At 39.4% G+C, this 26,600-nt stretch overlaps 2 protein-coding genes across 5 annotated transcripts in view; one reads left to right on the forward strand and one right to left on the reverse strand.

The window, feature by feature from the left end:
- Positions 1-6,454, reverse strand: part of SMC6 (structural maintenance of chromosomes 6) — a 70,457-nt gene extending 64,003 nt beyond the window's left edge. Inside the window, exon 1 of one of the 2 annotated variants that reach the window (XM_055399304.2) lies at positions 6,250-6,454. The gene's annotated coding sequence lies outside the window, so the exon portion shown is untranslated. The remainder of the gene's footprint in view (positions 1-6,249) is intronic. The other variant, XM_055399305.2, reaches the window with a different exon arrangement.
- An 89-nt stretch (positions 6,455-6,543) lies between these two features.
- GEN1 (GEN1 structure-specific endonuclease) overlaps positions 6,544-26,600 on the forward strand; it is a 36,294-nt gene continuing 16,237 nt past the window's right edge. Inside the window, exons 1-7 of one of the 3 annotated variants that reach the window (XM_088841202.1) lie at positions 6,544-7,017; positions 13,568-13,743; positions 15,576-15,762; positions 19,490-19,666; positions 21,773-21,883; positions 24,295-24,368; positions 25,909-26,000. In XM_088841202.1, coding sequence (XP_088697328.1) covers positions 13,583-13,743; positions 15,576-15,762; positions 19,490-19,666; positions 21,773-21,883; positions 24,295-24,368; positions 25,909-26,000 — 802 coding nt within the window. In that variant the 5' untranslated portion in view covers positions 6,544-7,017; positions 13,568-13,582. The remainder of the gene's footprint in view (positions 7,018-13,567; positions 13,744-15,575; positions 15,763-19,489; positions 19,667-21,772; positions 21,884-24,294; positions 24,369-25,908; positions 26,001-26,600) is intronic. The other 2 variants (XM_055399310.2, XM_055399311.2) reach the window with 2 other exon arrangements.

A 26,600-nucleotide genomic window follows, 5' to 3' on the forward strand; every position in this document is an offset into this window, starting at 1 on the left:
GACTTTATCCCGTCCTGAAGGCAACAAGGAGCCTAATATATCATGATAAATCAAATACCATTTAAAGGGAATATCAGTTAACATCCAAAGGACATTTAACCTAAACAAATGCCTTTTGAGAGAGTACTAGCATTATAGTCACAATTACATAATATTCACCATCTTTCTGACAAGTAACTTAGTGTTTATTTTGAATCTCTTATTCAAGTCAGAACTTGAAAATCAAACATAACTTTCAAATTATTTGATAGCAGCAAGAATTATATACATTAATTTCAGCTAACTTAAATTGCCTAGAGCACTGCTGCTGCTGCTGCTAAGTCACTTCAGTCGTGTCCGACTCTGTGTGACCCCATGACGGAAGCCCACCAGGCTCCCCCGTCCCTGGGATTCTCCAGGCAAGAACACTGGAGTGGGTTGCCATTTCCTTCTCCAATGTGTGAAAGTGAAAAGTGAAAGTGAAGTCGCTCAGTCGTGTCTGACCCTTAGCGACCCCACGGACTGCAGCCTACCAGGCTCCTCCATCCATGGGATTTTCTAGGCAATAGTACTGGAGTGGCTTGCCATTGCCTTCTCTGCCCTAGAGCACTACCAGGCTATTATTTTCCCAACACGGCCTTTCCTCCCACCCATACCTGTACCTTACTCAATTACAGTCATTTATTTATAACAGAAGAGCAAAGAAGAAGCATTACTTCTTCATTTTCCCAATATTAAATGTCCTTTCAGACAGTTTTTATTAATGCTTAATACATGATCTTGCAGTTAGCTGACACTCAGACATCAAGTGATTGATCTTAGTAGTTTACCTCTAGAAAACGGTCATTTTTCAAGTAAAATCAGGGGGAGGAAGGGGAATGAAGGTACGTGTGATTAGGTTCTCATAATCAATGTGAGATCCTATACAAAACAGAATACAGTGCACTACATGACGACAATGTTTTTTTATTTGCTGTATTTAGCCTGGGATTTGCAGTTTGCTTTTAGGTTGCCATGGCAACATGCATCTAACAGACACTGAAGAATCCAACCTTTAAAAACAGGAATCATTCTATAATTTAATGATAATGGACTTTTAAAAACACACATGACTGTCCTGAGACTTAAATACAGGTTACAACAGTAGAACTGTTTCTAATATGCTAAAAAGATAATATAAACAGATGTAAAGAAAAATACTTTTAATATCCTTTAAAACATAACAATAGGGTGAAAATAAAGCTCCTCTGGGATTTTCAATACATTCATAAAGTTCTTCATGCTATTTAATATTTATTTACAATAAAAAAATTCAAAATTAAGGAACATATCTCTTCTCCCTTGCAGAAAGCAAGCTCCATCAGAGCAGGAATAGTAACAAATACGATCATCAAGAAAAAATAAGTACAAGAGAAAAAAAAAATTAATCACCAAGGGTTAATTATAGCAAGCATATACACAGGAAATCTGAAAAGCCAAAAGCATTTTCACACAGGATTATAAATTTCTAAATTTTCAATTTTAATGTAACTAGTAATTCATACTTTCCATTAATATCAAAGTAGGGGCTAACAGCAGTGAGAACAGTCATAACAGGATTGGAAATATCAATAGAAAACAGAGGTTTTAAAAAAAGGTAAATTACTACTGCTTCTGAATCTGCCATGGACTATTTACCTCATTCCCAATTCCGCTCCTACCACACCACAGACAAATTCATTCTGCATTAAACCAACTCATTTTTAATGTCCTGAAATATAAGCACACTGCTTGGAATATATCATGAAAAAATATGAGATGCAACAGATAATAAATAAGTGAAAAAATTAATTAGTCCACCCATCAAACAATTATAGGTGAGCAATACTCAGGTAATAAAATATGAACACTCAGATTTGTGTTTTTAAAAAACCCCTGTGGCCTCAATAGAGTACAAATGAAGCAGAGTGAGAATAAAGGCAAAACAGACCAGTCTCTAAAGGACAAGCAGTGCTGAACAGAAGCAGTGGCATGCACACCAAGTGCATCACAGCATTATTACAATAGCCAACATATGGAAGCAATCTAAATGTCCATCAACAGATAAATGGATAAAGACACGATACACATATACATCCAACATCCATGGATCATAGAAAAAGCAGAAGAATTCCAGAAGAACATCCACTTTTGCTTCAATGACTATGCTAAAGCCTTTGACTGTGTGGATCACAACAAACTGGAAAATTCTTAAAAGAGATGGAATACCGGACTGCCTTACCCGGCTCCTAAGAAACCTGTATGCAGGTCAAGAAGCAACAGTTAAAAACAGACATGGAACAATGGACAGGAATATCAAGGCTGTATGTTGTCACCCTTCCTATTTAACTATGCAAAGTACACCACATGAAATGCCAGACTGGATGAATTACAAGCTGGAATCAAGACTGCTGGGAGAAATATCAACAACCTCAGATATGCAAATAATACCACTATAACGGCAGAAAGCAAAGAGGAACTAAACAGCCTCTCAATGAGGAAGAAAGAGGAGAGTGAAAAAGGTGGCTTAAAACTCAAGGTTCAAAAATGGCATCTGCTCCCACCACTTCCTGGCAAATACATGGGGAAAAAGCGGAACAGTGGCAGATTTTATTATCCTGGGCTACAAAATCACTGCCGATAGTGATTGCAGCCATGAAATTAAAAGACGCTTGCTAGTTGGAAGGAAAGCTATGACAAACCTAGACAGTGTGTTAAACAGAGACATCACTTTGCTAACAAAGATCCGTATAGTCAAAGCTATGGTTTTTCCAGTACTCATGTACAGATATGAGAGCTGTACTGTAAAGAAGGCTGAGCACTGAAGAATTGATGCTTTTGAACTGTGGTGCTAGGGAAGACTCTTGAGAGTCCCTTGGACTGCAAGGAGATCAAGTCAGTCAATCCTAAAGGAAATCATTCCTAAATATTCACTGGAAGGTCTGATGCTAAAGCTGAAGTTCCAATATTTTGGCCACCTGATACGAAGAGCTGACTCACTGGAAAAGATCCTGATGCTGGGAAAGATTGAGGGCAGCAGAAGAAGGGGACAACAGAGGATGAAATGGTTGGATGGCATCACTGACTCAACAGACGAGTTTGAGCAAACTCCAGGAGATGATGGACAGGGAAGACTGCACCCCTGGAGTGCTGCAGACCATAGGACTGCAAAAAGTCAGACAGGACTTAGTGACTGAACAACAACAAAACAGATACACAAAATGGAAGACTATACAACTGTTAAAAAGAAATCCTGCCATTTGCAACAACATAGGTATTGTTGTTGTTTGTTTAGTCACTAAGTCATGTTTGAATCTTTTTTGACCCCATGGACTGTAGTCCACCAGGCTCCTCTGATCACAGGATTTCCCAGTCAAGAATACCGGAGTGGGTAGCCATTTCCATCTTCACGGGATCTCCCCACACCAGGGATCTCCCCAATCTCCTGCATTGGCAGGTGGATTATTTATCAGTGAGCTACCTGGGAAGCCCCAAAGGGTATTATGCTATATGAAATAACTCAGACAGAGGAAGACAAATACTCATATGACCTCACTTATATGTTAAATCTAAAAATCAAAAGAAACAAACAAAATGAAAACAGATTACAATACAGAGAACAAATGGATAATTGCCAGAAAGGGGGAGGGGAGAAGCAGGGGAGTGAAATAAGTGAAGGGGATTAAGATGTACAAACCTTTTAATTCTCAACATCCTTATAAGTGATCCCTTACTTTACATAAGGGGATACTGAGGCTCATTTAAAATATACCCAAACTTATGTAGCTATATCTTAGCAGAGCCTAGATTCAAACCCAGGTTGTCAAAACCCAAAATCAAACTTCTTTAATGTCCAGGTTCCTCCTGGCATGAACTAAGTTTAACCAAGTTTGACTATTTATATGAAGTGAAATTGTCTGTTCATCTTATTCATCCTTTGGTAATGTATAAAACTACAAAAAGGATTCTAATGTGCTATGTCCCTCTAATGTTGGGCTTGCTGTATAAAATTTTATCTTGTGTTTAATTTTCAGAAACAATCTTTACTCTTTAATAGTAAATGCTATCATCAGTAGACTGAGGTTTGTAAAGGAGGGAATATACATGATTCATTCATTTTTCTTGAAAACATTAAGTTTGAAGTGCTTCCAGGAAATTGAGATGGATAGGCCAGTATGCAGCAAAATAATAGAGGTAGATTCTAGTAGAGACTTCCTAGGTGGCTCAGTGGTAAAGAACCCGCCTGCCAATGCAGTCGACTCAGGTTTGATCCCTGGGTTGGGAAGATCCCCTGGAGAAAGAAGTGGCAACCCACTCCAGTATTCTTGCCTGGAAAATCCCATGGACAGAGATGCCTGGCAGGCTAGTCCATGAAGTCATGAAAGAGTAGGACAAGACTCAGCATCAAGACAATAACAAAGTCGTAGATTTGGCAGTGGCACTAAGAAAGTCACAGAAACTATTTTGAATTTGTTCACCAGGGAAACTAGTGAGTAAGATGTATCTCATTAACTAGTGAATAAAAAATACTCACATTAAGTGTCTACACTTGACCCTCAGTCATCTGGACTTACGTATGTATATATACATATATAACTGTGATGTTTAATTATGCCTTAAACATAACACCTGCACGTGTGAGCACTCAGTTGTGTGACTCTTTGTGACCCCATGGACTGTGGCCTGCCAGGCTCCTTTGTCCATGGAATTTTTCAGGCAATACTGGAGTGGGTTGCCACTTCCTTCTCCAGGGGATCTTCAGGACCCAGGAAATGAACCCAAGTCTCAAGTCTCCTGCATTGGCAGGTGGGTTCTTTACCAGCTGAGCCACCAATTCCTGAAAGTAAACCAAGTACGGCTTTGACTAATTTTCCTAACTTAGATCTAAAAATGATCAAGATTTAGGCAGGCTTTATACAAAATTCTACATCCAGACACTCAGTAAAATAAAAAACCAGGCTCCCCTGTCCATAGGATTCTTCAGGCCAAGAATACTGGAGTGGGTTGCCATTTCCTTCTCTAGGGGATCTTTCCAACCCAGGGGAACCGAACCCAAGTTGCCTGCATTGCAAGCAGATTCTTTACCATCTGACACACTGGGGAAGCCCAATTACAGAATAGAAAATGAAATTTACAGAGGTGGTTCCAACCTGTTCAGGGTCACACAACACTGGTTCTTATACAAAAACATGTAAAAAGCAATATTCTGGTAACCTCCAAACTTCTTTGTACTTACTGGCATTCAAGGGGGAAAAAAGCAGAAAACTGTAAACACACATTCCTACAGGAAATAATTACTATTTCTCACAGTAAAAGGAGATAAAGTGAATCTAAGTATTTCTAACATGCTCCCTTATCACCCATATACACCCATGGAACTATCTACAAGCCAGTGCATAAGCTAGTATTTTAAAAAACTACACAGCAGTCATCTAAAAGTCCGGAAATTTGGACTTTTTCTTCTTTTGAATATATTCCAGAATAGCTTGTATTTAGAACACTCCCGTTCAATCTCACGACATATACAGAGTACCAAGCACTCACATAAGTTCCGTGTTCACGGTTTAAACACCAAATAGTTGCTCCTCTAGGAATTAGCACAGCACCCTCTCATGCCCCAAAGTGTCCTGAAGCCCTTCCTCCACCCTCGAGCTCTGTGTTCTGGAATTCCCAGTACTGATTCTTCTCCAATTCATCTCCACAAGAAAATAAGGGGAAAAGACATGCTATCATAAAGCCTCCAAACGTCACAATTTAAATTTTTCTGGTCAACAGTTTTGCGTTCTCCTGAAACTGGCATTTAGCAACAAAGCCATCTTCAGGGATATTTACACATATCTCTTAAATGCAGTTAAGCTGTTACTTGTAAGGGGTCATCAGAGGGGGTGATAAGAACCCAATTCCCGAGCCCCTGACCCTTCTCCCCCTCAAACCACTCATCAAAGCCTAACGGGGGCCCTTCGGGGCCGGGCGCCGGGTTCCCTCAGGCTAGCCGGAGACGGGATTTTTCAAGCACCGCCGCCAGAGCCGTCCGAGGGAGGGGCCCGACCAACACCGGCAAGTTTCCTGCGGCTGAAGGGACCCGCGCCGCCGGCGGAGAGGGCGCGGAGACCACCGCCGGCCGTTGACCCGCGCGCCCTGGGCACCGCCGCGGCTCCCCTGACCCGGCCGCCAGCGGGTGGGCTGAGGGAGGGCGCGGGCCACGGGAGGATCCGAAGCAAGAGAGAGCGACGGAGCGCGCCCTCAGCCTACCTCGAACAAGTCGAAGTCTCCCCCAGGGAACCCCCGATCGGCGGTGCTGCCGACGCAGCACAGGACGCTAAATCCACGTTAGTGGGCTCTCGCAGTCGGCCCAGCAGTCGTTGGTCGGCGAGACACCGCGCGCCCACGGCGGGAGAAGGTAGGAGCCCGCCGCCCCCGGCGCCCACCCCGGGACGCTCCGCGCCTGCGCCCCGCCCCCCCTCCGCCCGCCGGGACTCCGCCCGCGCGTGCGCGCTGCGCAGTTTTCGCGCCACTGGAGTCTAGGAGGCGGGGCCGGAAGTACCCCCGGGCGGACAGTGGGGATGCTGGGAAGAGCGCCGGGGCTGTGCGACTGTGGGACGCGCGGAGAGGTCAGGGCGGGTGAGTTGCCTAACGGAAAGAGGGCAGAAAAAAAAAAAAAACCACCCTGGAACCCCCACGGCGACTACAGTTCCGCGCATGCGTACAGCGACTGGCTGGGCGCCGCCGCGGAGTGTGTGGCCGCGGTCGCGGAAAGGCGGAAATCACTTCCCGGAAGAGGCGGAGCCGGGTGACTGAGGCGCCGGATTCAAGTGGTTTCCGGGGAGCCTTCCGGTCGTGAGTTCTAAGCCTTCGAAGTCTAGGCTTTGCTTGGGGAGGGAAAAAGGAAGTTTTCGTTTTCTGTTTTTTTTGAGTGGAGGAACATTTAGAAACTTGGAGGCAGCAGTAGTTAGAATTCAGACCAAACTGGTAAATGACAGAAGGGCGTCTTTCAAATACCAAAGAAGCAGGGTTGTCCGGGTAAGTCCCGCGCGGATCTGTGGAGAGACGGCCCCCCCCCAGGCCCCTCTACCGGCTCCTTTGCAATCTGGGGGCTGTTGCAAGCTGGTTGGGGGCGAGCTCTATGTTCGCGTCCCTGTCTCGCCCGCCCCTCCCCCCAGGACACCGCCCGCGGTTCTCTCTGGGTCCAGGAGGACCGCGGCCCGGGACTCCCGGCCGGGCCCCGGCTCTCCGAGCCCGGGGTCTCCGGCTCCGCGGTTCGTACCCGCGGGGGAGGTGTCCGCCGCCGCTAAGCGCACAGCCGAGTCCCTGGGTCCCGAATGGTCTCGCCCGGGCCCCGTGGGGCAAGTCCCACGCCTGGTGCAGAGGCCGTGCTGGGCGTGCCTTTCTCGGTCACCCTGTGGACATACTTGGGTGTTCCTCATTTTCGGTGCTAACTCTGTTTGAAAATAACTTCCCTTGTTACCTATCCCTACCTTAAGACTTTATGGTTTATATATACAATCTTTCTTTCCCGCCTCCACCCCCACCAGCTCGTGCCTGGTTTACATTGTAAACCCTCTCAGTAAACCTCGGAACTAAAGAAAGTGTAAATTCCTTGGCTTAGCTTTCAGTGCTTTACTTCCCATTTCTGTCTTTACACAACTCTTCTCGTGACATGCTAATCTAGGTATATAATCCATTTTCGGTACTCCAACACTTCCTTTCTAGATGGAAAAAAGATATTTACCGCGAATCCAGAACACCCCCAAAGAAACGAATGTCAAACTTCAGGTCTCCAATAAAAAAAATTTCCTACCCCTTTAACTTCTAAAGATAATCAAATATATGCTCCTATCCTAGCCCTTGCCATGACACACATATGACATAGTCAAAATAGATGAAAACTCTGTAGCCTCTGGCCGAAGTGGTCCTTGTTGGTGTGAGATGGGAAACACGGTTGGGAGCTCTCCGCTTAGCTGTCAGTTCCTTTAGGAAGCCTTCCTGCTGCCCTGCACTAGGTAAGCTGCCTTCTTCAGATCTATATACTGCTCTTCCTCTGTCTAGCCTTACTTCTATGCCTGTACTTGTCTCATTGTTGAAATTCCCTTTTTATCTCTAAGCTAACCTAACCACAGTCCTTAAATGCAGAGCTTGATCTTTCACTGTTGTATCTCCAGCACCAAGAAGAGTTCTGGTAAATTATAAGCATTTAATAAGTGTTTACTATTAGCAAGTTAAGCCTGGGTTATGCTATGCTTCAAAATTTAGGCTAAATTCAGATGATAATAAAACAAGAAATAATAACCATAGCATTAATTAGTGAAATTATGTGGTGTATCCTATACAGTATAATCCTGTGCTGAAATAAATTTTATACAGTTTACCAAACTTTATATGAAAATACAATTATCTATGTGAGAATTGGGAAATTAAAAGTATTTCCTGCTTTATCGTTAAAAGAGATTTCCAATGTTTATGCCTGAACTAAAACTGGAAAACTGTTAGTTTAATAAAATGTATATTTTTGCATAAATAAAACCATTGACCTCTTTTTGTGTTCTTTAAATTGATTCATTAGTGGAATTAGCAAGGTTCTGTGCTTTTCTCACCTCATTCAGTTTTATAATTAACCAATAAAAGCTTATTAGCTTTTAAGGAAGTTTTAGGAGCATAAACTGGTTTATGGGCACCATATGGTTACATCAAAGGATTTGGTTTTGTTTTAATCTGAAGGGGATTCTTAAGCTCTTTCTTTAAACTAGAAATCCATGTTCTTTCTACCAAGTGATAATAATCTGAAATAGAGTTTAAATACCAGGCTATCAAAATTGATGATGAGATTCAAAGAATGTCAGAATCTTGTAATTCATCTGTTTTAACCCCTCTCATTTTGTAGATGAGTTAAATGTCTTCCCGAGGTTACACATATAGTTAATGTATATCCAAGATCAAAATTCTAGGTTTTCTATCCCAAGTCCAATGCTCTTTCACTAAAGCAAATAAATTGAAGCTACTAGTAAGGCTATAAAATTATTTGATATGGGTTTCTCTGACTTTCTGATTCACGTAAGTGTTCTTGCATCATGTTAATTCTTAAGAATTTAAGAGTATTTGAGGAGACGCTTTATATAGGTAATATACATTGATTGCATGAGCAGATTGATGTCAGTGAAGTCATTATGTTATAAAATATGAGTAGAGACTCATCAAATCCTACACCACAAAAAATTTCAAATTTCACCCTGTTTAAATAAAAATGGAACATAAAGTTATACACAGTTTAGGGTGAGTATGCTATGTGTAGTGTTTTTAAATTTTACTTAATGCTGAGCTATTTTCAAGTAACCTTTTCAGGTTGATCATGACCTCATGCAAGAATCATCAGTTCTATCTTTAAATGTGGTTGTACTTGGATATCTTAAAAATTGTTACATTCTGTCCCTTTTTGGAACTTTAAATGCTTTACAGTCTTACCATTGCTACTTAATATCACTTCAGAGGCAGAGCTGGTGCCAAGAAAGGGACAAAGAATGAAATGGCTTCTGTGTGTAGCTTCTAATGATTGTATAGGAGTTCAGTTCAGTTCAGTTGCTCAGTCGTGTCCAACTCTGCGCGACCACATGAATCACAGCACGCCAGGCCTCCCTGTCCATCACCAACTCCCGGAGTTCACTCAAACTCATGTCCATAGAGTCTGTGATGCCATCCAGTCATCTCATTCTCTGTTGTCCCCGTCTCCTCCTGCCCCCAACCTTTCCTAGCATCAGACTCTTTTCCAGTGAGTCAACTCGTCGCATGAGGTGGCCAAAGTATTGCAGTTTCAGCTTTAGCATTAGTCCTTCCAATGAACACCCAGGATTGATCTCCTTTAGAATGGACTGGTTGGATCTCCTTGCAGTACAAGGGACTCTCAAGAGTCTTCTCCAACACCACAGTTCAAAAGCATCAATTCTTCGGAGATCAGCTTTCTTCACAGTCCAACTTTCACATCCATACATGACCACGGGAAAAACCATAGCCTTGACTAGACGGACCTTGGTTGGCAAAGTAATGTCTCTGCTTTTTAATATACTATCTAGGTTGGTCATAACTTTCCTTCCAAGGAGTAAGCGTCTTTTAATTTCATGGCTGCAATCAGCATCTGCAGTGATTTTGGAGCCCAAAAAATAAAGTCTGACACTGTTTCCACTGTTTTTCCATCTATTTCCCATGAGGCGATGGGACCAGATGCCATGATCTTTGTTTTCTGAATGTTGAGCTTCAAGCCAACCTTTTCACTCTCCTCTTTCACTTTCATCAAGAGGCCTTTGAGTTCCTCTTCACTTTCTGCCATAAGGGTGGTGTCATCTGCATATCTGAGGTTATTGATATTTCTCCCAGCAATCTTGATTCCAGCTTGTGCTTCTTCCAGCCCAGCATTCCTCATGATGTATTCTGCATATAAGTTAAATAATCAGGGTGACAATATATAGCCTTGACGTACTCCTTTTCCTATTTGAGGTAATAAAAATTGTAAGCAGGGAGACCAGATAGGAGACTGCAGAAAGAACTAAGGGAGTTTTCTTTAGAAATGGGGATTTAGGGTGTGTTTTGGAGACAAAGAACTTGCTGATCAAGTTGCTGTTAGTAAAGAGAACAATCAAGAATGACTGCTAGGTTTTAGGCCTAAGCAACTGAGTATTTGGGAATGACTAAGGGTAGACAGTTTTCAGGACAGATGGTGGAATCAAGAATTAGATGCCTATTGTCAGTTCAGTTCAGTCGCTCAGTCGTGTCCAACTCTTTGTGACCCCATGGACTACAGCACGCTAGGCTTCCCTGTCCGTCACCAACTCCCGGAGCCTGCTCAAACTCATGCCCATATTGTGCATCCATGTAAAGATAAAGTAGGAGGTTAGATTTTCTTTATCAATAACTTGGAGAAGGGAATTCCCTGACAGTCCAGCGGTTAGGACTGTGGGCTTCCATTGCAAGGGGCTTGTGTTGGGAAACTAAGATCCCTATGCAGCCTAACCAAAGAAGGAGTACCGTTTATATTTCAGTCCTATACATAAATGTGTGTTTGTGTGTGCTGTGACAAACAACACTGCACTCTGTGACACCTAACACCCTTCATTCATTACTATCCATTTATATATGTGCAGTCAACCTATGTAGTGAAACGTTAGAGCTGTGGTTGGAAGGAGTGAGCTTTGGATCAGGAAGGGCTGGGGAAAAGATGCACCATGCCTGAGACCATGTGATTCGTTCTTAGGTTTTCTGCAAGAAACAAGAAGGTGTGACTCTCATCCCTAAAAAAGCCATTCTGAAGTCATGTTTGATACTCATGCACTCGTAAAGTTTAGAACATTGCTTTTTATTGACCACATATTTAACTGAAATATGACTACATCCATATTTCGCTACTTAATAATTTAGGCAAGACAACCTTGATTCTGCATCTGCCGCAATGTCACCCACTTTCAATCTGTGGGCCTTCTTGTGAAACAGTCAGTACAAGCACTGGAACCACCATTAGCTAATGCTTTCATCTCTATTTAAATCTATAATACTCCTTCTAAAGTGACATATGAGCAAATGTTTATGCAGCTCTTTATAAAAATGAGTGCACAAAATACTACTTGTGGTAACACTGGCCACATTTAAATTTAGGGTTCAGAAAAGCTCAGAGAAGAACAGCCATGCTTCCAGCATTTATTTTCTTTGCAGTCATGTACAACTTGAGAGCATTTACTTTTACTATGGACTCTGTTAAAAGAGCAGACAATACGGTTACATTTTATTTAGAGTGATTTTACATTATGATGATAGTTTTTTGTCTTAATATGTTTTTGTGTCATTTTCTTGTGTTTTTAGAATAAATTAAGGTCATTACTCAGAGGATATCTGTTATTTATCTGTCTAGTCCAAGCTACGGTTTTTCCAGTAGTCATGTATGGGTGTGAGAGTTGAACCATAAAGAAAACTAATTGCCGAAGAATTGATGCTTTTGAACTGTGGTGTTGGAGAAGACTCCTGAGAGTCCCTTGGATTACAAAGAGATCCATACTTTGGCCACCTGATGCAAAGAACTGACTCATTGGAAAAGACCCTGATAATCCTGGGAAAGATTGACGGCAGGAGGAGAAGGGGATGACAGAGGATGAGATGGTTGGGTGGCATCACCAACTCAATGGGCATGAGTTTGAGTGAGCTCTGAGAGTTGGTGATAGACAGGGAAGCTGGGTGTGCTGTAGTCCATGGGGTCGCAAAGAGCTGGACACGACTGAGGGACTGAACTGAACTGATCTGTTATAAAGTCAGACTGAATCTTTAAATGCTACATAATAGTTTTTATCAAATAATAACAAAGGAAAAGAAAAACAGCTATAGATGTTTAATAAAGGAAAACTCGCATATAGAAAATACCAAAGCAGGTTACGATAGCAGAACTTAAGCCAATTTTGTTTTTAAAATATGTACATAGAAAACAGTTTAACATTAGTATTTTTTGAATAGTGAAACTGTGCTGCTGTACTCAGTCGCTTTAGTTATGTCCAACTCTTTGCAACCCTGTGGACTGCAGCCCGCCCTACAGGCTCCTCTGTCCATGGGATTTCCCAGGCAAAATACTGGAGTGGTTGGTATGCCCTCCTCCAGGGGATTGTCCTGACCCAGGAATCAAACCTGCATCTCTTGCATTGCAGACAGATTCTTTACTGCTAAGGCACCAGGAAAGCCCAAATGGGATATTAAAAATATTTTTCTTTAAAAAGATGTTTTATTTTCCCACAATGAACATATGTGACGTTGTCATTTAAAAAGTCAATGCTCTTTTTTAAAATAATTACATATTCCTTCAATTCTTCATTTTCTATCTCCCATTCTCTTTTCCGTCAGAGTTTTCCTTCATTAATCCTGTGTTTTTGTCTTTTGTTTGTGTGTTTGCATTCTTCCTTGTTTTTATCTTTTTGTTTTTTCCTGATTATGATAGAGGACTAGTCATATTCTCTCTTTAGGTACGTAAATCGAGGGGTGACTTCTCAACAAGACAAATACACATTATCAGATCCTTCGATTTTCTCTGCATTTGTTAGCTCTTATTATTCACTGGAGCAAAGCCAATCACTACCCTTTTGGATGAGGGTAATTTTTCCTTTTTTAATTTTCTAGGTTTCATGCAATATTAATGTGACCATGTGAAAAATTTTATTGTCAGCCACTGCTACAGGCAGCATGGAAAAGAAGAAAGAATGAAGAGGGATAACCATTGACATTTGGTGACTTTAAATTTTAAAGTAACTTTAGTTTTCAGTAATACAGAGAAACGTTGGGTGACATGAGTGGGTTTTAAGGACAAATTCAGCATGCTACATTCTGCTAATAGCTTTTCAGTTGCTCCATCAGTATTTTTGTAGCCACTAAGTGTATTACCACCATTTTTAATGTTTCAGGTATTCTTGATTCATCCTGAAGAGCTGACGAGTAAAAGAAATGAGAATACTATTTATGAATCACCCCCAACTAGCTCAAAATACACTGTCTAAATTTTTGTTCTGAACCTCTGTGTCTCTTAACAATCTTTTGAAAAGTTTGTTTCAAATAACAGCAGATAACCACCAGGATGGGAGTAAATGACTTGTGGCAAATTTTGGAGCCTGTTAAACAACACGTCCACCTGCACAGTCTCAGTGGGAAAACCATTGCGGTTGATCTGAGTCTCTGGGTGTGTGAAGCACAGACAGTCAAAAAAATGATTGGGACAGTCATGAAGCCCCACCTCAGGTAGAGTAAACGTTCTCAGAATATAGATGGGTGATTGCATAAGCAGTGGACGTCTTGGTTTTGTTCCACTTCATTTGTTTTGTTGTTGCCATTTTGCATTGTGAGATTTTAAAATGTATTAACATGCCCACATCTGCCTTCAGCATATTGAGTGTGTGCATGCTCAGTCAGTCAGTTGTGTCCAACTCTGTACAACCCTGTGGACCATAGCCCATCAAGCTCCTCTGTCCATGGGATTTTCCTGGCAAGAATACTGCAGTAGATTGCCATTTCCTCCTTCAGGAGATCTTCTTGACCCAGGGATTGAATACATGTCTCCTGCATTGACAGGCAGATTCTTTACCACTGAGCCACCTCATACTGGTGACTCACAAATTTGTACGTCATACCCTTGACGCTTCAGACTCATATACTTGCCTGCCTATTTAACATATCCCCTAGGATGTTTCAGTGACTAAAAGGCAGGAATTTGGGAGCCATTCTCCCCCCTGCTTTACCTCTCCCCATATCCAATCCATCTGAAGTCTTGCCAGTTCCCCTTCCAGAATATATGTCGCATTCACAAACTTCTCTCCAGAAGTACTACCTCACTGTATGGCAACGTCTCTTATCTGCCCTTTTGAGATGAAGTTTTCAGTAGCTTCCCTCCTTCTTCTCTTGGCCTCCTCCTCCTCCAAACCATTTCCCGCATAGCAATTAGAATAATCATAAATCTCCTTTGCTAAAAAACAAGCAGTGATTTCTCAGTTCAGTCCACTTCAGTCAGTTCAGTTCAGTTCAGTCGCTCAGTCATGTCCGACTCCGCGACCCCATGAATCACAGCACGCCACGCCTCCCTGTCCATCACCAACTCCCGGAGTTCACTCAAACTCATGTCCACAGAGTCGGTGATGCCATCCAGTCATCTCATTCTCCGCCGTCCCCTTCTCCTCCCGCCCCCAACCCTTCCCAGCATCAGAGTCCTTTCCAGTGAGTCAACTCGTCGCATGAGGTGGCCAAAGTATTGCAGTTTCAGCTTTAGCATCAGTCCTTCCAATGAACACCCAGGATCGAGCTTCCTTAGAATGGACTGGTTGGATCTCCTTGCGGTACAAGGGACTCTCAAGAGTCTTCTCCAACACCACAGTTCAAAAGCATCAATTCTTCGGAGATCAGCTTTCTTCACAGTCCAGCTCTCACATCCATACATGACCACGGGAAAAACCATAGCCTTGACTAGACGGACCTTTGTTGGCAAAGTAATGTCTCTGCTTTTTAGTATATTATCAAGGTTGGTCATAACTTTCCTTCCAAGGAGTAAGCGTCTTTTAATTTCATGGCTGCAATCAGCATCTGCAGTGATTTTGGAGCCCAGAAAAACAAAGTCTGACACTGTTTCCACTGTTCTTCCATCTATTTCCCATGAAGTGATGGGACCAGATGCCATGATCTTTGTTTTCTGAATGTTGAGCTTCAAGCCAACCTTTTCACTCTCCTCTTTTACTTTCATCAAGAGGCTTTTGAGTTCCTCTTCACTTTCTGCCATAACGGTAGTATCATCTGCATACCTGAGATTATTGATATTTCTCCCAGCAATCTTGATTCCAGCCTGTGCTTCTTCCAGCCCGGCGTTCCTCATGATGTACTCTGCTTATAAGTTAAATAAGCAAGGTGACAATATACAGCCTTGACGCACTCCTTTTCCTATTTGGAACCACTTAAAATCATAATAAATAAGATTATTGCATGTAACATTTTTGATACTAGTGTCTTTGCCATTATGTCATTCTGCAATGTTGCCTTCTGCTATTCATATATGATAATTAAAGTATCATTAACTTTTTCCATTTCAGAAACCTATTTTTTCGTATCTCATATTTAACGCTAATAGATGTAAAGCTGGTGTTCGTTATGGAAGGGGAACCCCCACACCTGAAAGCTGATGTCATCAGTAAGAGGAATCAGGTCCGGTATGGACCTTCTGGAAAAACATGGTCTCAGAAAACAGGGAGATCACATTTTAAGTCAGTCTTAAAGGAGGTAAGCATTCGGGCCTGATTCAATAATTCTGATTTGAATTAAAGAGTGTATTTTACTGTAATAAACTTTGTTGGTCAATATCTTTAATACTTACTATCTTCACTAAAAGGCCAATGTTAATAGAGAAGAGAGTTTATACTTTGGAGTGAAACTCATCTGTGTTCAAGTTCTAATTCTGGCATCTAGAAACTCTAGGGGCAAGATTTTTAACCTATCTTTGCCTCATTTCGTACTTTGTAAAATGAGGGTAGTAATACTTTACAGGGATATAGTGAAAATTAGAGAAAATATATCTAAAGCAACCGGTAGGTACGTAATTGGGACTTAATATGTTAAGTTTTATGAAACCTTCAGCACTTAACAAATTCCCAGAATAGCAGTCTCATTAATTCACACTTTACTCATTCAGGATTAGTGATAGTTGATAGATAGAATTTGATTTGGCTTTCCTCAGGGCTTTGTAATTATAAAAGTTATTATTTTAATGTATTTATCTGTTCCGTTCGTTCCGTCACTCAGTCGTGTCCGACTCTTTGCGACCCCGTGGACTGTAGCCTACCAGGCTTCTCCGTCCATGGGATTCTCCAGCCAAGAATACTGGAGTGGGTTACCGTTTCCTTCTCCAGGGATTTATCTGTTACACAATATTATATATCTTAAAGAAAGATAAATCTGTAATGAGATTATGTAAGTAAAACAATAGAAAGCTATAACTATTTTGTATCTTTTTAAATGTGTTTAATTTTTAAAGTTGCCATATTCATGTGCAAGTAATTTTTATCTTGGACTTTTCACTTAACGTAGCATACCCATATTTCCCTGTTACAATATTCTATTCAGAATTATTACTTGTAATGGTTGTACTTGACATCATTCCCCATGATTGTATATTGTATATTGTTTGCTTTTCAATTCTTCTCTATTATACATGAAATCATGGGAAACATTTTTTTGTGAACACAGCTTTTTCTTGTGATTTGAAAATAAAATTACCCAAAGTGGGCTTGATAGACCTAAGTTTAGGAAGGATTTTATAACTTGCCAACTACTTCCTACCAAAACAGATAGGAGATAAGTAATTTCAGTGCATCCACAAGATCTTTGGATATTAGGAGTTTTATCTTTGTACTATTTAGTATGCAAAGTCAAAGATATTTTTTGGTTTATATAGTACATATAACTATGTATTACACATAGTTATATGTTGTATTCTTTTAATGGTGAGGTTAAACATTAAGTTAGTTTTAGTCCTTCTATAAGTAATGACCATCATATCCTTTTCCCACTTAACCTTTTTGAGGTTTTACTTTTTATTTTGTTCAATTTCTTTATAGGCTAACAATATAAAACTTTTTATGATATTTGTTTTGAGTACAAATTTTCTTCTTAAATGTTGGTTAAAATTTTAATTTCTTTTAAAAGACATTGTACAAATTAATAAGCTTTTTTTCTCCAGAAGTTTTGTCTAATTTTTTTTCTATTTTTTATTTTCATGTAATTAAAGTAATTTTCAGTTAGTGACTATTCCATCTTCAGTCAGTCAGTTCAGTCGCTCAGCGTGACCAACTCTCTGCAACCCCATGAATCACAGCAAGCCAGGCCTCCCTGTCCATCACCAACTCCCGGAGTTCACTCAAACTCATGTCCATCGAGTCGGTGATGCCATCCAGCCATCTCATTCTCTGTCGTCCCCTTCTCCTCCTGCCCCCAATCCTTCCCAGCATCAGAGTCTTTTCCAGTGAGTCAACTTGTCACATGAGGTGGCCAAAGTATTGGAGTTTCAGCTTAGTATCAGTCCTTCCAATGAACACCACTATCAATAATTGAAGAAAATATCTGTACTGGATTCTAATTATTATATAATCATTTACTAGAAATATCTGTGGTTCACATACTGAAGGCATTAAACACCTAGTATAAAGCAAAAAGGTGTTTGTCTTTTTGAGAAAATGCTTCTAATTTCTTTATTTCACCAATTGTGATGTTCTTAGACATTTTATGTTGGTTCAGTGTTGCCTGCCCATTAATCATTATCATATTTCTGTACAGTCTGTTACTAGGCCTTGGTGTTAGTGTTAGTCGCTCAGTCATGCCCGACTCTTTGCGACCCCATGGACTGCAGCCCACCAGGCTCCTCTGTCCATGAGATTTTCCAGTCAAGGATACTGGAGTGGGTTGCCATTTCCTTCTCCAGGGGATCTTCCCAACCCAGGGATCGAACTCGGGTCTTCTGCACTGCAGGCAGATTCTTTACCGACTGAGCTACAAAGGAAGCCCCTTATTAGGCCTTACCTTCTCCTAATCTACTGCCATTTTTAGTTGCAAGCATCATGAAAAGCACAAATGTGTCCTCCAAAACAACCTCTGCCCCACATCATAGAGACTTAGGGAAGGGAAAATTCCAGTCAACCTCATCACAAATTCTGTGCTAGCTTTTGAAGAGTTAGGAGGACATGCACAAGAATCTGGAATAACTTAAACTCTTGTTGTTTTGTATAAAAGGTTACTTCTTATCTAGGGGTAAGAGGAGACAACTATGCTTCAGCTGAGCAGCACCTGTAAGGAGTCTGTCTCCCTAAGGTCCCCCAGCTGGAGTCCTGAGAAGTACTTTTTTTTTGACATGGTACTTTGTCTTTCTGAACCTTGTCCACCTTGGGCACCATCTGGCAGAGGTTTTTTATTACATAATATAACATGTAAACAAACAGTTAAAACAGAAGAGATATTTATTCTGTCCCTCTAGAAACGACAAGTAAATTTTCCTCACCATACCCGGTATTCCCCAATGATAGAATGAGAGTGTGACATATAACAAAAAAGAATGCACTAAGCTGTAAAGCTGAACTGTAAGCTACCCAACAGAATAAAATTCATAACCCAAAGAAAGCTATAGCAGATTATTTATCCATCAGCAAATTGATAATAAACATCCTGCACAGACTTGTGACTTCCCTGGGAGCACTCAACAACCAGCCCCTGTGTGGTTTCCCACAATAAGAGAGTTTCATTGCACAGGGGAGGTGATAAAAAGTGAACTTTAAGTTCTCAAGCCAAAATTGTGTACTTGCAACTTCTTTGAAAGAGCTCATATTGGGATGGTCATCATGTGAAAAGGATTGCTATAGTTTTACAGATGCAAATGTTAATGTGATACATTGTTATAATTTAAAGATATTTCCAAACTCTTGAGATAACCCTGAACAGTGAAAATTGAATATTCATTACTTTTAAAAAATAATTTTAAAATTAATATTTAATTGGATATAGATTACTTTTTAATTGACATAAAAATTTTTAGCTTTTCATTACAGAAAATTTTAAATAAATACAAAAGTAACCCATCACCAATCTTTGAAAATTATCAGCTCGAGCAATTTTGTTTCATGTATACTCCCACCCGCTTCCCTATTTCCACATTATTTTGAAGCAAATCCCAGACATAGTATTGTTTCTCTTAATGGGTCAGTACCTTTCTCTAAAAGATACGGGTCTTAAAAAATAAAAACATGACTCAATACAGTATTTATTAATGTACATAAAAGTTCAGCAATCATTCCTTAATGCTCTAAAGTATTCAGTGTTCAAATTTCCGATTATTTCTTAAATATAATTTAAAACACACCTTAAAAGCTACTATTAGTATTTGTAATATAACAGTAAGTTAAACACCATAAAAAGCAGCAATGCGAATGTTCTTAGATTTGTTGCACCTACTTTTTCTTTTCAGTGTGTTGATATGCTGGAATGCTTAGGAATTCCCTGGGTCCAAGCTACTGGTGAAGCTGAAGCCATGTGTGCCTACCTCAACGCCAGTGGTTATGTGGATGGCTGCCTCACCAATGATGGAGACACTTTCCTTTATGGGGCCCAGACTGTTTATAGGAATTTCACTATGAACACCAAGGTGTTTTTTTTTTCTCTTTTTCAGCATTTGTTTTAAAAACTAATTTGTTTAAAGGGGGATTATTAGAAGATTAGATAAACTAAAACGTGTAAAATGCTTACTGTAATGCTTGTGTTTTTTTGTGTGTGTGCACGTGGTTGCGAAGTCTTTTCTGACTCTTTACAATCCTATGGACTGTAGCCCGCCAGGCTCCTCTGTCCATGGGATTCTCCTTGCAAGAACACTGGAGTGGATTGCCATTTTCTTCTCCAGGGGACCTTCCCAACCCAGGGATAGAATCGGCATCTCCTGCATTACAGGGGGATTCTTTACCATAATGCTTGGTACACAGCAATTGCTAAATAAAATGTTTACTCATATTAAAAATATCACACAAAAAAATCACACACAAAAAAATATCACTACTGCCTGGTTCATTCTCTTTTAAATGTGGATTTCTCTAAGAACTTGGTTTGTTTCACATGGTTTAATTCTAAATCAGTTTCAATTTGGTATTATAAAATGTCATATGATATGTATTGCCTTGAACCAGAATTTCCACTGTTCAGTTCAGTCGCTCAGTCGTGTCCTACTCTTTGCGACCCCATGAATCACAGCATGCCATGCCTCCCTGTCCATCACCAGCTCCCAGAGTTCACTCAAACTCATGTCCATCGAGTCGGTGATGCCATCCAGCCATCTCATTCTCTGTCGTCCCCATCTCCTCCCGCTCCCAATCCTTCCCAGCATCAGAGTCTTTTCCAGTGAGTCAGCTCGTCGCATGAGGTGGCCAAAGTATTGGAGTTTCAGCTTTAGCATCAGTCCTTCCAATGAACACCCAGGATTGATCTCCTTTAGAATGGACTAGTTGGATCTCCTTGCAGTCCAAGGGACTCTCGAGTCTTCTCCAGCACCATAGTTCAGAAGCATCAATTCTTCGGCGATCAGCTTTCTTCACAGTCCAACTCTCACATCCATAAATGACCATGGGAAAAACCATAGCCTTGACTAGACAGACCTTTGTTGGCAAAGTAATGCCTCTGCTTTTTAATATGCTATGTCATATGATATGTATTGCCTTGAACCAGAATTTCCACTGTTAATAAGCCTCAAAACACCTCCAAGTATGCAAAGAGAGATATACAAGGATGTTATTAGTAGTTGCAGCATTGTCAATACTTGCAAAAACTTGGCAAACAACCCAAATGCCAATTGATAGGGAATGGCTAAATACAGCCACGGTTCTCATGGAGGCAGGTACTATACATGGGACATATTCATTGTAACTGTTCAAGGTTGAGCAAGGGAGATTATGGACATTTGATGGATTGAAGCCAGGAAAACTAAGCCATTTGCCAGAGAATTCTGTTCTCTTTCTGAAAATGCTCTCGGTGTCCCCATCGAGACAAATTGTCTTGGAGTCCATCTAGTATAATAGTAAGCAGTCATTAAGGCCTAGGTGGCTCTAGTAGTAAATAACTCACCTGCCAGTGCAGGAGACATGAGAGATTCAGGTTCAATCCCTCGGTCAGTAAGATACCCAGGGAGGAAGGCACGGCAGCCCACTCCAGTATTCTTGTCTGGAGAATCCCATGGAGAGAGGAGCCTGGAGGGCTGCAGTCCATAGGGTTGCAAAGAGTCAGACACGACTGAAGCAACTAAGATATCCAAATGTATTAGTGGGAAAGAAATATTGCAAAATAGTATTTTTATATAATCCTATTTTTACTTTAAATAAGCATTTGTCTATATGTGTTAAAGAATTTTTTAGAGAAATATGCATGGCTGTCAATAATAGTTACTTCAGATGATGCGTTTACAGGGAATGTTTACTTTCTATAATATATATTTTATGTTTAATTATGTAAGATGAAAATCTACTTTTGTAGACACCAAAAAACAAGAAGAAAAAAAATGACTACTATATAGTTATTTTTTTAAAACTATTTTGAAACTTGATTTTATTTCCAGATGTTAAAATGTTAGGTTATATGAAGATTCTGGTGATCAAGATAATTTTAAACTTTTAGGAATAAATATTTAGAGGCAGCTTTGATAAATTATGTTTTACAGTGTTGATTTTGTTTAGTTTTCTGAAGGTGAAACTAAATCTGTACTTTCTTCTAGGACCCACATGTTGACTGTTATACAATGTCATCCATCAAGAGTAAACTAGGTTTGAATAGAGATGCTCTGGTTGGGCTGGCAGTACTACTTGGCTGTGATTATCTTCCAAAGGTATGTTGAAATTGTATTTACTATTCATAGTGGCTTTTTCTGATACCTTACATGGTACATAAATATGAATATAATATGGTATTATATAGTTAAGGACCTAATTTAGATATGGGTGTAATAAACTATTCAGTAACTAAAATAATCAACGTTTCAAGTGGTATTAAAACACTCGCTCACTGTGACACTGAATGTTATAAATGAGAATAGAATCATAACTGGTACTACAGCTTGAATCTCAGTATACTATTACTCCAAAAGATTCGTATTCACATTTGACTATCCTTCTAGAGGAATAGGAGCTACTCTTGTCTCATGCCAATATTAGTTTCTATCACTGTTTATCTGTGTTCTGGTTTTGAATCTCCATAGTAACTTTCTAACTGTATACATGCTCCATGTTATTGTAACTGTTGCTAGGCAACATGATTATTGGGCTAAGTCATTCATCCCTCTATGCCTCTTAGCATTGCATTGAGTTTTGCTCATGAAAGCCTTTTTAATTTTATATCTTAAGATAACAATACATACTCAGTGACAGAGAGGTATAATAGGTGAGGGATGAATTAAGAATTACAGTGATAACCCCATTCATAAATATGATATTTAAAAATACAAAATGATTTATATTGTAGCTCCTACTATTTTTATATAGTCCCATTATTATGTACCTGCTGATCATCTTTGTATCCTTATTAAATCCTTCATTGTACTATAGACTGTATACCTGAGAGAATTCTAAAGAGGGATGACATGTATTTTTTTTCACTAGAGCATAGAAGAGGGAAAAAATAATAGGATAGTAAAATTATTAATTCTGATTTCTAATCTGTGTCACCAGTGACCAAATAGAGAAATCAACAATTTTTTTAACAAGTAAGAAAAGAAAACAGAAGGAAAAAAAGCTGTTAAATAACACAAAAATTAATTATTGTAGTTCTCTTTCGGAAATAGAAGATTCCTATTTCCTATATGTAATTGTATCATAATTAAAGTCTGGAAACAGCCCAGTGTTGAATATAAGAAAAAATTTGCAAACTTGAACTCGCAAAAACCAGTTTCAACTATAGTGGTATTTATTACATTATAGACTAGCATTGCCTATTTTGATTTTGTATATCTTTGCAACCAAAACTGCTGTCTATTTATATCATTGTACTTAATGATCTTTAAGACACTACTATAATAACATACGGAGAAGGCAATGGCAAGCCACTCCAGTACTCTTGCCTAGAAAATCCCATGGATGGAGGAGCCTGGTAGGCTGCAGTCCGTGGGGTCGCTAAGGGTCGGACACGACTGAGCGACTTCACTTTCACTTTTCACTTTCACACATTGGAGAAGGAAATGGCAACCCACTCCAGTGTTCTTGCCTGGAGAATCCCAGGGACGGGGGAGCCTGGTGGGCTTCCATCTATGGGGTCACACAGAGTCGGACACGACTGAAGTGATTTGGCAGCAGTAGCATAATAACATAATTTGCTGAAAAAATTTTTGGAAAAAAATTTAATATGTAACTAAATGCTAATACAAGAAGGATCATATGCAAAATACCTAGTAACTGGATTACTAAAGACATAAGTTGTAGAAATGGAACAAGCTTCTGGCACCCTCTGTTGTGCCATGTGTAACCCTAATCCTGAGTGTAGGTGGGTTGGGAAGGGAACTCACACTAGGGAGAAGACCCCTTTGCCAGCAGGCACTCAGGATATGTGGGCAGTGACTGTTTACTAACCAGTCTGGATGTATTTTAACACTGATATGTCTATCCTGATGCATATTGGCTAAAGAGCAGCATTGCTTACAAAGACATATTAATAAACTTTTATAGGAACTAGAAGACTCAATCTAAACCAGAAATTGTCATGTGAATATACATTTATTTATATATACATGTGTGTGTGTGTATATATATATATATATATATATAGTATTGGAAATTAAATGCTTGTTTTAATTTTCTTAAGTTACTAATTTCAGAAATTGGAATTCTCCTTTGTTCTATTGGGTGTCTGGATCTTTCAATCTTAAATGTTTCATATAGTCAAAGAACATGCCTTTTCCTGATTATAAATATTGCATAGTTAGGTTAAGTTAAAATATTATCAAAATAATGAACATAGAAAATGAAATGCTGTTCATCTAAAATGCTGTTCCTCCCTCTCCTAAAATAAACTGTAAGTGCTTTTGTATGTAACTCTCTGACTTTTTTGGTTACATAAGTTAACACTGTAATTGCTATTTAACCTATAAATCTAAGCCACACCGTATTCTCTTCTGCAGTTTTCATTTACACCTAACAATGCGTCTTGCATACGTAGAGTTACCTTCTTCTCTGAGCTGCACAGTCCTACATTGAATGTATCTGTTCTCTAGTGATTAACATTTGAATTTCTTTTCCCACTTTCTGAAAGGGAGTCCCTGGAGTTGGAAAAGAGCAAGCATTAAAACTGATAAAGATTTTGAAAGGGCAAAGTTTACTTCAGAGGTAACTAAAAATTATTTTTGCTTATGACATTAATCTTCTAGTCTTATTGAATTTAATAGCATATACAATAAGTATTTGGCTTTCCAAAAAAGGGTTTTGTATTTTTAAGCTGATCTATATTTTCTTTGACAGTCACTTATTTATTGTTACGTTTTCCAAAGAAGCTGAAAAGAACATGTCCTAAGCCATGCTTTGCATCGTCAATATTATTAGCTCACTAAAAACACAAGTAGGAAGATGTCAAATGGGTTTATTTATAACCATGGACATTTGCCATAAGCTATCTTAGACTATTTTATCAACAAGTAAAGATAATTTTCTATTTAAAATTATTTTTATATAAATACTTCGATACTGTATTTTTCTATAAATGAAATGCCTGTCATGTTGCAAATATTTAATTAGTAACACTTGATCAAAGTTTTATTTCACTACCCTTTGTTCTATATTCGCAAATTCTAATGAATTTAGACTATGTGATTTGAGGATTCAGGCTTCTCTGGTAGCTCAGAAGCTAAAGAATCTACCTGTGATGTGGTAGAGCAAGATCTGATCCCAGGGTCTGGAAGATTCTCCTAGAGAAGGAAATGGCAATCCACTGCAGTATTCTTGCATGGAGAATCCTATGGACAGAGGAGCCTGGCAGGCTACAGTCAATGAGGTTGCAAAGAGTCGGACATGACTGAGCAACTAACACTTTCACTTCATTTGAGGATTCAGGAAAATTAAGATAAGAGTATATTGAAGTTTGCAAACTGTGCTGTTTTGTTTTGAGCTTTCAAAGCAAATCTATCAATTACATTTGCTTGATGAGGGCAGTGTTTTATAAAAAATGAATATTGGTGATAATAAAATATAGAATGAATAGAAGGAAAGGAGCCAGGACACCGGGACAGTTAAAATCATTTTGGCCTCCAGTAGGTGTGAGATAGTAAATGAAAAGAAGCATCAAGTGATAGACATGAAGATTGGGATGACCATGGGAAAGATTTCAGGTACTCATGCTCTTTTCCTAAGATGCCTCTCTTTCCACTGTAAGGCTAATGATAGATCTAAAACTTTAATAAACTCATTATTAATATCAGCGATTACTATTTTCCAAAACAGGAAAGCAAAGGTGTACTTTGGCATGGGGATGAGTTAAGGAATGATTTGGGAATTGTTAAGAATAAAATAAAAAAGGAAAAGCAAGCAAATATGACTCTTGGCTAACTATAAATCATTCTTATTGAGACAGTTTCAGCAAAGGCGAACTTTTGGCAATATTTTATGTTTGTCTTCACAGTTGAAAATAATGAGATTGTATTTTCTTATAATAATCTGTCATTCTAATTTTTATTAGTTTAGACTAACCTTCCCCTGAGTTTTAAATTATTTTGTGTTTTTATGTTCCCAGGCTAGGACAGCAACTTTACTGCCAAAGAGAAAAAAAGTAGGCAAGTGGAAAGGAGCAGAATAGCCTGACCTTTGAGAACATGGCAGTTTGGTGACCTTAGTATTTGTTTGTTGTTTTTTTTTTTTAAACCATTTTCTTTTAAAGGTTTAATGAGTGGAATGAAAAATCTTGTTACTCTAATTCACAACCAGTACTCGTTAACAAACTGGCTCATTGCTCTGTGTGTTCCCATCCAGGTAAGCAGACATAAGGAATGATATCTCAGGAACACTGCTGTCTAGCTACCTATGTTTAGTATATACCTATGTTTCATCTCTGTTCCTTTGGTACTTTTTACTTACCTACCTCCCTTACCAGATTGGGAACCCGCAGAATCAGGAGCTGTGTCACATAAACACAATAGACACTCAGTAAAAACTTACTGAATGCAGTAATGTCATATCAATGATAGATATAGGATAACTGTAGCTTCAAACTGCATTATCAAATTATTTCAGTGTTAAAATTGTGTTTTCAATGTAGAAATCCATTTTAAGAGAAAATTGTACTGATAAATCTTAGGGGAAAATGGAAGTGAAATCCCTTGTTTTTATGTCAGTGATTTGTTTATATTTACATAGTGGATTTTTATTGTGTGTGAAGATAGTAACTTAACATTAATTTCTAATACATTTTCACTGTTACTGAAAATAGCTTGTGTTCTCTTCATTAGTCTTGATTTAAAAAATAATGTCCCTGGAAATTCCCTGGCAGTCCAGTTGCTAGTAGTCCGTGCTTTCACTGCCAAAGGCCCAGGTTCAATCCCTGATCAGGGAACTAATAAATAGATTTAAAAA

This window comes from Moschus berezovskii, chromosome 11 (assembly GCF_049115385.1).
Source record: "Moschus berezovskii isolate FMDL1 chromosome 11, NW_MosBer_1.0, whole genome shotgun sequence".
Taxonomy (NCBI): domain Eukaryota; kingdom Metazoa; phylum Chordata; class Mammalia; order Artiodactyla; family Moschidae; genus Moschus; species Moschus berezovskii.